Here is a 13,506-nt window from a genome sequence, read left to right on the forward strand (position 1 = left end):
AGTGCTGAATAATGGTTGTCAACCATTTTGAAACATTGATAGAGGATGTATTTGTTGAGCCTCCAGAGGTTGAGGATGGACCTCCACCCCCCACTTCTTTTTCTGAGTTAGGAAGCACGTGGAGTACAACCTCCAGCCTTGAAATTCTGCTGGGAACAGCTCAACAGCGCCCAGATGCAGGAGATGCTATACCTCTTGATCGAGCAGATTCTCATGAGAAGGCTCTCTGAAGAGGGACAGGGTAGAAGACCGAGTAGAGGTAGTAGAAGGGAATGGGATAGCATACCCCAGGACCACTCGTCCTCGGACCCACACGTCTGATGTAATGGCAGCCCAGTGATGGAAAAAGGGGCAGAGGCAGTGGTAGAACTGCTGGCGACCAGGCTATGAGTTGGCCAGAGTGGGAAGCTCTCTCAGACTCCCGACCAAACCATCAAAACTGCTGCTTAGGCCACTGACGGTGGGATGCCATGGACTACTGGTGCTGTTGAGGATGGGCTAGTGCTGCTGGGGTATGTACCTCTGTCAGTTGACATACTGCTGTGGTTGCCATCGGAACTGCTCCCACGGTCTCCGGTAGGAAAAGTACAGCCCATTTGAATGTAGGGGTGGGTACATTTCCAAAGAGAGTGGAATGTAGGACCTCATCATTTTTCTCAGCGAACAGGTGACATTGGTCAAACAGAAGGTCCTCCACTTTCTTTTGAAGGTATCTGGGGACCCCTGAGGGTTAGAGCCACGAAGCGTCCCTCATGACCCTGCAGTGTCTGCCATGCCCATAGCAAAATGGAGCACCGTACGAGCAACAGCATTCCCCTCCTGGATAACATTTGTGAGAGCCGGGTGCTGCTGCTCTGGCAAGGATGGGACCACCTCCTGGAGTTTTGAGTAGTTTGAATGATTGAATGGCCACATAGTTGGCTGCCTACAGGAGGGTCCCTGAGGACTAAACTTTACATCCCATAATGTCCCTTCTTTCTTTATTGGACTTGTCTTGCAGGGTGCAGCAAAACAACTTGGAATTTTTGTAAACTGCATCAATCATGAGCAAGTTGAGATGTGGATGAGTGAACAAGCAGTCTGCATCCTTGAAGGTGACAAAATACTTCTTGTCCGCCCATTCGTCTGTGGGGGCAGTGGACACCGGGGTCTGCCAGATTAGGTCTGTGGGGGTCCATAATGGCTTCATCCATGTGCAGCATGATTCTCAAGTACATGGGTCACTGCAGAACAGAAAGAAGTCTATACTATTTGACCTGTACCTCCTGCAGGTCCTTTTCTTGAACCAATGCCACCCATTTGAAGAGCTCTTAAAAAGTCCAGGAGTTGTCTGTCAGGGAAGGTGACATGGAGATCACTGCATCATAAGAGGCAAAGAAAGAGTGGTGTACTAGGGACCTTTCCTCACCCTCAGACAGGGAGTCTTTGGCCTCTGACCACTAAAACAGGGAATATGTCGCCAACATCATGGGTTGCAGTGAAACAGAATGGCCCCTGGACATGGTTGATAGAGCCAACGGAGGATGGGACTGATGCAACCTCTACTCCCAAGGGGACCAGCGTGGAGCAGGTTCTTGAGGGGATGGGTAATGGTGCGCAAACCAGGGTGGTGGCAGCAGTGGGTAGGCCAGCATTGGCGCCACATCCTCCCAGATGGAATGTGTGGGACTAGAGTGCTATGACGACAAGACATTCTGATGATCAGAACCACCCACTCCAGTGGTGGGTGGCCTGGCATGAAAAGAAGAATCCCTGAACGGTAAATAATTTGGATAAAGGCCAGCTCAGCATGTGACACTAGTACCAAGAAAAATACCATTTTTCCTTCTTTTGATTAAAACCACAAACAAAGCATTCTTACCTTCCTTAGGACTGTCAAAAACAACTACTGTCACATTGGTAGAAGGATTTTTTGGTTTTGCTACAAAGAATATATTGTTAGCAGCTTGTAAAAAAGGATGACTTGACTGCAGGTCCTTCAAAGTGATGTTGGCAGGTACAGCAGGGTCTAAGATGAGCATTGGCACTTTAATGCAGTGTGTCAGTAAACACTCCAGTTGCTTCTCACTAGAACAAAATATTAAATGTATATTTAATGCCAACAGACAATTGACATATAGTTAATATTTGGGAGACATCATATACAGAAGTCAGCATTAGCAGCATTTCTTTCAATACTTCTGTTGCTGTTTTTGTAAAATCTGATCATTTCTACAACTGTAAGGGACTTTCCATTTAGGGAGAAGGAAAGAGGGTTGTTTTCCTAAACAAAGGCAAGAAAAGAAATCTTACTGCTATTATTTTAACTCATCCACATTATTGCTGGACTCATCTCACCACCACCACCACAAGACACGCCCCCAAAAAAAAATCTTAAAAATTCCTGTATACCATGGTAACATTTGTAAAGACTGTAACACTTAACATCCCCCCACACCTCACCCCCCTCCTTCAGTCCTATTTGATTTGTCAGTTTTTATTGCAGGTGGTTTGGTTTGGTTTGGTTTGGTTTGGTTTGGGGTTTTTTTTTTTTTGGTCCTCTGCACTTATAAATGTCAGTCTGCATTGAAAATTAGATTGATCTGAAGAAGTGGGTCTATGCCACGAAAACTCATCACTGAATAAGTCATTCTGTTAGTCTTTAAAGTGCTACATTTCTGCTGCTTTGTTTTGTTGGAGTACAAACTGACACGGCTACCTCTCTGTTACTGAAAAATGCAGCTTTCCAAACAGCTTATGAGAAATCTGGCCTGTAATATAGACTTTAACATCCAGATTTGCCATCCTGAAATGAAGAATGCTGGAGGAGTGACCTTGATAAGTATCATTTGTTCAGAGTATCAACTTTCCAGCCTCAAACTTCTGAAACATTGAATCAAGTTCATATTAGAAAGGCCATTCTTACTGGGAAACGGACAAGCTTAAAATCTTCATACAAGCAGGTACTGGTCACGAAGGACTGAACATACCACATACACTGAAAAATCAATTTCAATCAAAAATGTAAGCTTACTTCATTTTTTAGGTTGAAAAAGTTTACCTTTTCTTAGGCGGTTCTGTTGTATTTTTTCCAAGCATTTCCCTAAAGAAACAAGCAAACAAAAAAGATTACATTAAATTACACACAGTCAATTATAAAGAATTTGGGCATTCAGACATCTGGGCACAGAATGTCTTGGGAAACTGAATCACTTCCATAACAGAACACTCCACTCCAGTGGACACTGAGGAGAATTTATTTGCAGAAAAAGGAAACGTGGTCTTGTGAGTCAGGCATATGACAGGGACTCAGGCGATATGAGTGCTGTATCTGATTATGCTATAGCCTTCCTTTGGGAGCTGTAGTAAGGCCTTCAATTTACATGGTTTAGTCTCTCCATCTATAAAACTGAAATACACTAAACTCTTTCATATCTGGCAGCCCCATGACCAGGAGGTTGCCAGATACTCAAACCTTCTGGATAATAGAGAGGTATACCTACCTATTCATAACACTAAAAAAAAAAACCAAGATTAGCTATTAAGAAACAAACAAAAATGTATGCAAAATAGTATGTAGGCAAGAACAGTAGTATTGTAAACTGTAACCTCATACTGTATTTGCTGTATTTGTATTTACTTTCATTATACTGTACCTATGGAAAACGTAACTAAAATTTACTTATGGTTAAAATGCAGATTATTTGAGAGTTCCAGATGATAGAATGCTGAATATGAAAGTTTATTGTATTAATATTTGCTTACCTCACACTGGTACTGTGAAGCTAAGTTCATTAATGTTTGTAAAACACAATTCATTCTTGGAAGGAAAAACAAGGAAGACAGATATGCAAAAATTGTGAGGTTAGCAGAGCCAAGATGGTGCCTGCATTTGGAAAGCAACCAGCACATTTTGTCTAGTATTTCTATGTAAACAATAATAAGTACGATTAATAAAATAACACCACATGCACACTGAATTTCACTTGCCAATTGGATCATTATAACAGCTTAGCTACAGACTATAAGATATAAAAATGGATTAAAATATCACCTTTTATTTACTTTTTTTGTTGCTGCTTTTAATTAACACTGTACACTGTAACAGCTTGAATAACAGAATGAGATCATTTTTAGGAAGTGAACAGATTAGGGTAAAAGCCTAAAGCGTTGCTCACCAAGAACTGAATCAACTGTTTTAGGACAATATCCAAATAACCTGCAGCAGCATATGTTCTACGAATAGTAGGTTGCTTAGGATTTGAAGTTTGGGTAATTTTATAACAATATAGTAACGTTTATATAATTACCTCCAGAACAAGTTAATTCCTAAAAAAGAGAAGCCTTGAATTTTGCAATACACTCATTCCTCACTATACGAGCACAATTGGTTCCTAACTTTTTGCTTGTAGTTGAAAATTTGTAAGAGGGACAATAATTCCTACTAAAAATCAAGTAAAAGTCTCTGATTGCTTCCAAGTGCTCGGAGTGGCAGCAGGTGGCGCTGCTTTTGAAAGGTAAGTGAACCTGGCGTTGTGGGGGATTAAAGGTTGGGAGCAGTTTGGGGACATGAGTGGGAGGGAGGGTTAAAACAAGGTGGCGGGTTGGGTCCGTGGGGGCTGGGGGTGGGGTTCAGGCTGCTGGAGGTTGGGTCTGTGGGGCCTGCGGGGGGCGGGGGGTTAAGGCTGCACTAGTATGGGTGCACGGGGCCAGCGGGGGGTTAAGTTTTGGCAGTTTGGGTGTGGGGGGGTTAAGTTTTGGTGGTTCGGGTGTGCAGGGGCCTGCAGGAGGTTTAAGTTGAGGTGGTTCAGGTATGCGGGGACTGGCGGGGGAGTTAAATTTTGGTGGTTCGAGTGTGTGGGGAGCTGGTGAGGGGGTTTAAATTGTGGCGGTTCAGGTGCATGGGGGCGGTGGGGGGGTTAAGTTGCGGCGGTTTGGAGGTGTGGGAGTGGTACGGGGTTTTAAGTTGTGGCAGTTCAGATGTGTGGGGGTGGAGGTGGTTTAAGTTGTGGCGGTTCAGGTGCGTGGGGGCGGTGGGGGGGTTAAGTTGCAGCGGTTCGGGTGCGTGGGGTGGGAGGGGTTTAAGTTGTGGAAGTTCAGGTGAATGGGGTGGGGGGGTTAAGCTGCAGCGGTTCAGGTGCGTGGGCGTGGGGGAGGTTTAAGTTGTGACGGTTCAGGTGCACGGTGTGGGGGGGGTTTAAGTTGCGGCGGTTCGAGTGCGTGGGGGTGGGGGGGTTAAGCTGCAGCGGTTCAGGTGCGTGGGTGTGGGGGGAGGTTTAAGTTGTGATGGTTCAGGTGCACGGTGTGGGGGGGGTTTAAGTTGCGGCGGTTCGAGTGCGTGGGGGTGGGGGGGGTTAAGTTGCAGCGGTTCAGGTGCGTGGGAGTGGGGGGGGTTAAATTGCACCAGTTCAGGTGCACAGGGCAGTGGGGGGTTTAAGTTGCGGTGGTTCAGGTGCGTGGGGGTGGGGAGGGCTTAAGTTGTTGCAGTTCAGGTGCGTGGGGGTGGGGGGCTTAAGTTGCAGCGGTTCAGGTGCGTGGGGGTGGGGGGGTTAAATTGCACCAGTTCGGGTGCATGGGGGGGTTTAAGTTGTGGCAGTTCAGGTACATGGGGTGGAGGGGGTTTAAGTTGCAGCAGTTCAGGTGTGTGGGGTGGTTTAAGTTGTGGCAGTTCAGGTACATGGGGTGGAGGGGGTTTAAGTTGTGGCGGTTCGGGTGCATGGGGGCAGTGGGGGATTTAAGCTGCGGCAGTTCGGGTGCGTGGGGGTGGGGGTGGGTTTAAGTTGTTGCGGTTTGGGTGTATGGGGGTGGGGTGGGGTTTAAGTTGAGGCAGTTTGGGTGCACAGGGGCCGGCAGAAGGTTTAGGTTTCAACGGTTCAGGTGTGCAGGGGCCAGTGGGGGGTTTAGGTTTGGGCGGTTTGGGTGCGTGGGGCCAGCGGGCGGGTTTAGGTTTGGGCAGTTTGGTGTCTGTGGGGCTGGTGGGGTGGGGGGTCAGGCTGCGGCGTGTTGGAGCCACGGGGAGGGGGGTAAGTCTCATATTAGCAGGGGGAGTTCACTCGTCCAGTGAACAAAAGGTAGGTGTGTGTGTCCCTTGCTTAAGCGAGTACTCATAAATAAAGTACTTGTTTAATGAGGGATGCGTGTACACTCATTCCTCACTATATGCGCGCAATTGGTTCCCAACTTTCTGCTCGCAGGTGTAAAGAGGGACACTAAATTCCCACTAAAACACATGTAAAAGTCTCTGATTGATTGCAAGTGCTCCGAATTTGGCGAAGGAGTGGCAGCATGTGGTGCTGCTTTTCAAAGGTCAGTGAACTTTGGGTTTAGGGATTGGGGGGTGGGGTTGGAGAGGGTTAAAGGCTGAGGGCAGTTTGGGGCCATCAGCGGGAGGGAGGGTTAAAACCTGGTGGTGGGTTGGGTCTGTGGGGCAGACACGGCGCGTTAAGACTGCAGTGGTTTGGGTCCGTGGGGCGGGCGGGGGGTTCAAGCTGCTGCACGTTGGGTCTGTAGGACGGGCGGGTGGGGTGTTTAGGCTGCAGTAGGTTGCATCTGCGGGCTGCAGGGAGAGGTCAGGCTGTGGGGGGTTGGGGCTACAGGGCTGACAGGGGGGTTCAGGCTGCTGCAAGTTGGGTCCATGGGTTAAGGCTGCAGTAGGTTGTATCTGCAGGCCATGGGGAGGGGTCAAGCTGTGGGGGGTTGGAGCTGCAGGGCCGACGAGGGGGTCAGGCTGCAGAGGGTTTGGGCTGCGGAGGTGGCAGGTTGGAGCCACGGAGTCAGTGGGGGGTGGGGAGAAATCAGGCTGTGGCAGGTTGGAGCTATGGAGCTGGGGGCGTGGGGTCAGGCTGCAGCAGATTAGAGCTGCGGAGCCGGGGGAGGCGGAGGGGAGGAGTCAGGCTGCAGTGGGTTGGGGCTGCGGAGCTGGTGGGCTATTCAGGCTGCAGCAAGTTGGAGCCACAGAGCCAGCAGGGGGTAGGGGTCAGGCTGTGGCAGGTTGCTGCCGCAGAGCCAGCAGGGGTTGGGGGTCAGGCGGCAGCAGGTGGGAGCTGCAGAGCCAGCGGGGGTTGGGGGTCAGGCTGCGGCAGGTGGGAGCCACAAAGCCAGTGGTGGTTGGAGGTCAGCCTGCGGCAGGTTGAGCCGTGGAGCTGGCGGGGGTGGGGGTGGGGCATCAGGCTGCAGTGGGTTGGAGCCGTGGGGAGGGAGGGTAAGGCTCCTATTAGCCAGGGGAGTTCACTCATCTAGTGAACAAAGGTAGGTATATATGTACCTTTTTTTAGCGAGTATTCATAAGTAAAGTACTCAATTAACAAGGGATGAGTGTACATATTTTCGCAGTTCCCTTGCTGTGTAAAGCTAAACTCATTTATTTTAGATCTTCAACTGAAGCATATCCTCCTTTGCGTAGTCTTGGCTTTTATGATACTCAGAACCAACCTTTCAAAGAGACACTCAAGCACAGGTTTTAATGAAAGGTTCTACCAAGTCCAAATAAAAAGAAATATTTAATTATGCTTTCAAAAAGTTGGGCATAAATAAGACTTGCCTCCTATTTAGAAACTCTTTCACAAAGTTGTGAAACCAAACCAGAATTAGTTATTTGCAGAGAGCCTTTTGTGCATGGCACTTTAACCCCAAAAGGTCATAATAAATTAGCATTTTCTTTGATGCCTGAATAGTCAGCTGTTCACTGCTGGAAGGAATTATGAAGGAAGTTCATTTTGATGAAGGCCAAGTGTAAAAGAACAAGGAAATGAACCTGACAAGTCTTAGGCTGGCTATCCATACACAGTAACATGAAAAAAGGAAAAAAGAAAATGAATAGTATCCAATAAGCATTACCGCAGCCAGCTAGAAAACGGTGTTACATCTCCATTCAACAGATTCTTACCTCATTATTTTCTGTTCTTCCTCCATCTGTTCTCTCACCTGTTGCAATTCTTTGATCAACTCAACATCTGTGCCATTCACCCAGGTGTACACAACATCAATTGGCATGGGCAAACAAAGTCTACATAAACCACAAGAAAGAGCAGTGTATCTTGTTTATAAATGCATGATAGTATCACGGATTACCTTGTGATACAAAATACAGTTGAAACTATGGCTATGTCTCCCAAGAGAAGTCTGCCACATCAGGAGCCTTCTGCTCACATCCTAGTCAGACCAAGAAGGATGTGATGTGTCAGCAGAGGGGGTTTTCCTGACATTTGGCCCCATGTGAATGGGCCAAATGCCAGGAAAGCCTCTCCCGACAGAAGTGTGGGCAGAAGATACATAACGCTTCTAATAAGACAATACTGCAGAAATAAAACTACGACAAAGTGATCTTCTGCATCTAATTTAACTAGTGCTCAAAATGTTTGTTGCATTACACAAGTGAGCGATTTAACATATTCAGATTTCACTCCAACTTTTATTCAATGACTTTGAGTAACTTCCTGTAAAAATAAGCATCTTTCAAATTTTTTCATACAAAGATCCAAGCACAGTCTTAGTACACAGACTATTCAAATGAGGACAAAACAGTCTGAAATATAGAGCCAATTTTAAATCGCACCTTTATTATTGATAAATTATATAGAACAAGAGAAAAGCTCAGACAAGGGATGAAATTCTGGTGCCACTAACTGAAACATGAATAGGAGTTTATTCCAGGGCTGGGTCTACATTTGCCCCCAACTTCGAAGGGGGCATGTTAATCAGGGCCACAGGAGATTACTAATAAAGTGCAACACTGCAGTGAACATGAAGCACTTCATTAGGCTAATTTTCCCCTGCGGCAGCTTCAAAAATTCAAACTTCGAAGTGTCAGCATGCGTGTAACCATAGGCACTTCGAAGTCCCCACGCCACTTTGAAGTCCCTTTACTCTTCCGTATGCTAGCATATTTGAAGTTTGAAGCTTCAAAGCTGCCACAGGGGGAGATTAGCCTAATGAAGTGCTGTGTATTCACTGCTGCACTTCATTAGTAATTTCCTGTGGCCCTGACTAACATGCCCACTTTCAAAGTTGGAGGCAAGTGTAGACAAGCCCCAGGAGTCTCACTTGGGGATCAACACTGGGTTTAATTAACCAACAACTACAGCAGTGTCCACAATATAGACTCTAGATAACAGTGGCCAAATTCATCTTTAGTCCAATAACTATTTCTTGAGTTGCACTCCCATAAGGCATCTGGAGAGATTTCAGACCTTCTAGCAAACTTGGTTCAGAAGCAACAATAGCGGTTCAGAAACAACAACAGCAGTTCAGAATAAATGACAGTAAACCCTCGATTTAACAGACTAATGGGGGGAAGGGAAGTCCACTAATGCCAAAAGTTCATTGTATCCAAATGCGTATATACTGTATGATGATGCACTCACCTTCCAGCCCATCACTCACTCCTGTCCTCTGCCTCACCTTCCCCTCACCCCTCCTGCCCCATTCGTATCATCACAGGTCCTAACCACATCAACCACACCATCGGGGGCTCTTTCACCTGAATTAATATAATATATACCATCATGTGCAGCAATGCCCCACTGCAATATATGTTAACCAAACTGGACAGTCTCTATGTAAAAGAATAAATGGACACAAATCAGATATCAGGAACAGTAACATACAAAACCCTGTAGAACACTTCAATCTCCCTGGACACTCAGTAACAGATTTAAAAGTAGCAGTCCTTCAACAAAAAAAACTTCAAAAACAGACTCCAAAGAGAAACTGCAGAGGTGCAATTCATTTGCAAATTTGATACCATCAACCAAAGATTAAACAGAGACTGGGAGTGGCTGGCCAATTACAAAAGCAGTTTCTTCCGTCTTGATGTTCACACCTCCACATTAGCTACCGATAATGGGCCACATCCTCCTTGACTGAACAGACCTGGTTTCTCCTCTCTTGATATTCACACCTCCACATCAACTGCTGATAATGGGCCACATCCTCCGTGACTGACCCAACCTTGTCAACTCGGGCCCTCCTCTTGACGGGGACTCCCTCCTTTTCATAACCACACATATCTAAACCCGCCTCTGGAACCCCTACTCATGCATCTGATGAAGCGGATCTTCGCCCACAAAAGCTTATGCTCCAAAATATTTGTTAGTCTATAAGGTGCCATAGGACTTCTTGTTGTTTTTGAAGATACAGACTAACTCAGCTAGCCCTCTGACACTTGCTGTTTTTGAAGATACAGACTAACTTGGCTACCCCATGCAACTATTCTACCACAGTTATTTGTGCTTTTGTTACCTTTAGAATAGCTTACCATAATGCACTCTGCAAGAGCTACTCCTGAACCACACAAAGAAAGCTCTATTTTTGGGAAAATACACATTTTCACTCTGCAGTGTACCACATGGAGTATATTTCACCTTTGTTTCATAGAATTACACTGGCTTCTGCTATAATTATTAATAGGTATCATTTAAAATATTTTTGACCAATCAGATCTGTCAATGGTTATAGAATTTAGGTAACAAGAGCTTTTTTGTGGATTATCTGTCTGGATGAAGCAGGTCTTTGCCCACAAAAGCTTATGCTTCAAAATATCTGTTAGTCTATAACGTACCACAGGACTTCTTGTTGTTTTTGAAGATGCACATTAACCCCTCTGATAAATGTCTATATCCTGGGAGTTTTAAGCAGAAGGGCCTTGACTCTGGAATTTGTTTTCCTCCTTAGTCCAACAAAGGCCAAGTATGTTGACTTTCTGGGTGTAGTGGAAGGCCTATTAACTTACTCTTCTTTTTGAGGAGCTGAGTTGAAAAATAAATAATCTCAACTCCAATTGAGTGCCAATTTTGACTGTTACATTGTATTGTTTTTAAATGATCATTAATACTAGATATTAATAGATCACATCAAAAGTAGAGTATAGACATATTTAAAATGTGCTTATTTCAGTCACATAATTTTAAATAAAACTAAGCAAAGAAACATTTTATGATTACATATATTTGGCTCTAAAAATATTATGTCTTGGTTATAATGCTGGTTTGACAAATTTGTTCACCAGTGACAGGATAAAACAATGCAGCAGATTAGAAAAATATCAACACAATTTCACTTAACTGTTTATATGTGCATAATCTAAATGTTGTTCTTAAAATTGTTTCCAAGCTCTCATCTATAGGTATTTTTATAACAATTCTGTTTAAAACTAACATTGCTTTGGGATTGTTACTAGCAAACCCTAATAAAATTATGCATCTTACAGAGGTTATACATAATACAGCACAGTGATTAACTATCACTGGAATTTTTCAATAGCATTGAGAAAATTTGTTCTTCAGTTTTTTTCTTAATTTTTAGTAATTACTGCATTCAAAAATAACATACTCTTACCTCTTCAAGGACATGCTATTGTATTATTTCACTTTAAATTTATAAGAGAAAAAAAAAAAGTTACTTCAGCATTTTCCCTCCTCAAAGGCTCAATATAAGTCTCTCCAGCTCTACACCTGCATTCCTTTTTCGAAAGAGGCACACAAATAAGGGAAATCGAAAATTCAAACAAGGTGCAGATTTACATATCAAGCACCTCATTTGCATAGTCTTTCAAAAGAAAAGCAGTATAGATGCAGCTTTTTCTAAAGTAAACCCCATATTTGAAAGAACCCTTTTCCCCATTTTTTTAAAATGGGAAGAAGAGTTCTTTCAAAGATGGAGTTTACTTTTGAAAGATCCACGTCTACACTGCTTTTCTTTTTTTGAAAGAATATGCAAACAAGGCACCAGATAATTTGCATTTCTATTTCCCTTATTTGCATGCCTCTTTTGAAAGAGGAATGCAAGTGTAGACACAGCCTCCATGAGGCGTGAAGTTAGAAAAAATTAAAATCTTTTTGCTTTCAAATTCCAATGTTTTCTTTTTTCATACAGACTGATGGATTCGCTCTCTGTTCCAGACACCACAGAAAGAAACTAGTAATCCCCTCTCCCATAAATGGAATTCTATAACATCTTTCTGCATAAAGAGGATTAACTTATACATGTGAAATTTGAGAGATTTCCAGACAATAATACTATTGCCTTATTTTTAACAAAGTGCTATTTTTACCATATCTTCCCTCACTTTCCCTGCCCCGCCCCACCCCCCACCACACACAGTGGCAGCACTTCCTGGTTGCAAACATAGAACATTGAGAGTTGGATCTTGTTTGACCAGGAAAGAGGAGCCAATAGCTCTGAGAGGGCACTTAACTGCAGCTATGGAAATTCATCGCTTCTTCCACAGGCAGTCCAGAATCTGCCAGGCTCACTTCCTACAACTGGTTCTATCTTTGTGTGCAGAGGCTCAGAGAGTAGATAAGAGCTCTGTTAATCACCATTACCTTCTTACGTGGTCTTATTACAATCCCTACCTCTTCTTCCCATCTCCTGTCCCCTTCCACATCAGCTTTCCAATTTTTCCCCTCTTTTTGGGCCCAGATGACAACTTTGCTATTCCATTGCCTAGTTCCAGAACCCCGTTCTGTTCTTTTATGGCCCCCCATCTCCTGCATCTTTTTCCCTCCCCAGCTTCACTTAGTTTCTTCTTCCTTCACATCTATTCTCACATGCAAGACCAAAGCAGCAAGTATTTAAGATTAATAATGAGAGGAGGAAGCTGACCTGATGAACAGTTTCAAGATAAGCATTACCCGTCACATGAAAAGAAGACAAAGAGAAGGCAGTGAGGAGGTATTCAGGCTAATGTGTCTCATGCAAATGCTGAAAGATAACATAATGGAGAGGAAAGAAAAGCTGCAATGTTGATCTTTAAAGGAAAGAACAAGGCATTTTCTTCATCCTTATAAATATTGAATACCATTTCTTATTAATGATAAAATCACCAATTTTTATAATCACTTACAATATAAATATTTATACTGGGTTTTTAACCATAAGTATGTGTCCCTATGTGGGCTTTTTTTTTGTGCCTGTACTGAGTACCGGTACCTCAGCAGCCCCAGCCCAGCACTGTGTACGTATATAGATTATATACTATGTATAAATACATTCCTATGCATACGAGTCAAATTTCAATCCCCCCTCCACACCCAATTTCTTGTTGACCCCTCCTTTTCATTCAGTTTCATTTCAAAGCATAGGCACAGAAAGGCTAATAAGTATCAAAATCAGAACTCCTCCAGCTACAGATTACGTAAAAGACTCATTATCTCTGTAACACCTCACCAAAAGGTGCCACCAGCTCCACAATGATTCAGTTTATGTGGCAAGAATATCACTTTAATCATATTCCCACAGTTAGAAAAAGTAGAATTGAACTACCATAGGTGACAAATGCAAGAAAAATACATTCCTAAACTGAAGTTATTTCTGATATGCCAAGTCCAGGAGAACTCCAAGATGTGGTGGTCAAGTGTGTAAAGATCTCCTGACAAACAACCCAATACTCCACACCCCCTTCTGATCACACTGAATAAAGCAAGTACAAAGACCAGAAAATGAACTCAACATATTGAGCACGTCTGGTGTTTACAACGAAAATTTTAGGACTTGCCCAATCAAGAGTTCCACTCATTCATGGATCCT

The 13,506-nt window shown here is 44.0% G+C and overlaps 1 protein-coding gene across 1 annotated transcript in view; it reads right to left on the reverse strand.

Annotated features, from left to right (window-relative positions):
• The window catches only part of GNPTAB (N-acetylglucosamine-1-phosphate transferase subunits alpha and beta), a 93,228-nt gene that overhangs the window by 55,127 nt on the left and 24,595 nt on the right, over nucleotides 1-13,506 (reverse strand). The window contains exons 3-5 of the mRNA XM_075007586.1: nucleotides 7,865-7,984; nucleotides 3,041-3,082; nucleotides 1,862-2,067 (exon numbers count right to left, since the gene is read on the reverse strand). Coding sequence (XP_074863687.1) covers nucleotides 1,862-2,067; nucleotides 3,041-3,082; nucleotides 7,865-7,984 — 368 coding nt within the window. The remainder of the gene's footprint in view (nucleotides 1-1,861; nucleotides 2,068-3,040; nucleotides 3,083-7,864; nucleotides 7,985-13,506) is intronic.

The sequence above is a fragment of the Carettochelys insculpta genome, chromosome 1 (assembly GCF_033958435.1).
Source record: "Carettochelys insculpta isolate YL-2023 chromosome 1, ASM3395843v1, whole genome shotgun sequence".
Classification (NCBI taxonomy): domain Eukaryota; kingdom Metazoa; phylum Chordata; order Testudines; family Carettochelyidae; genus Carettochelys; species Carettochelys insculpta.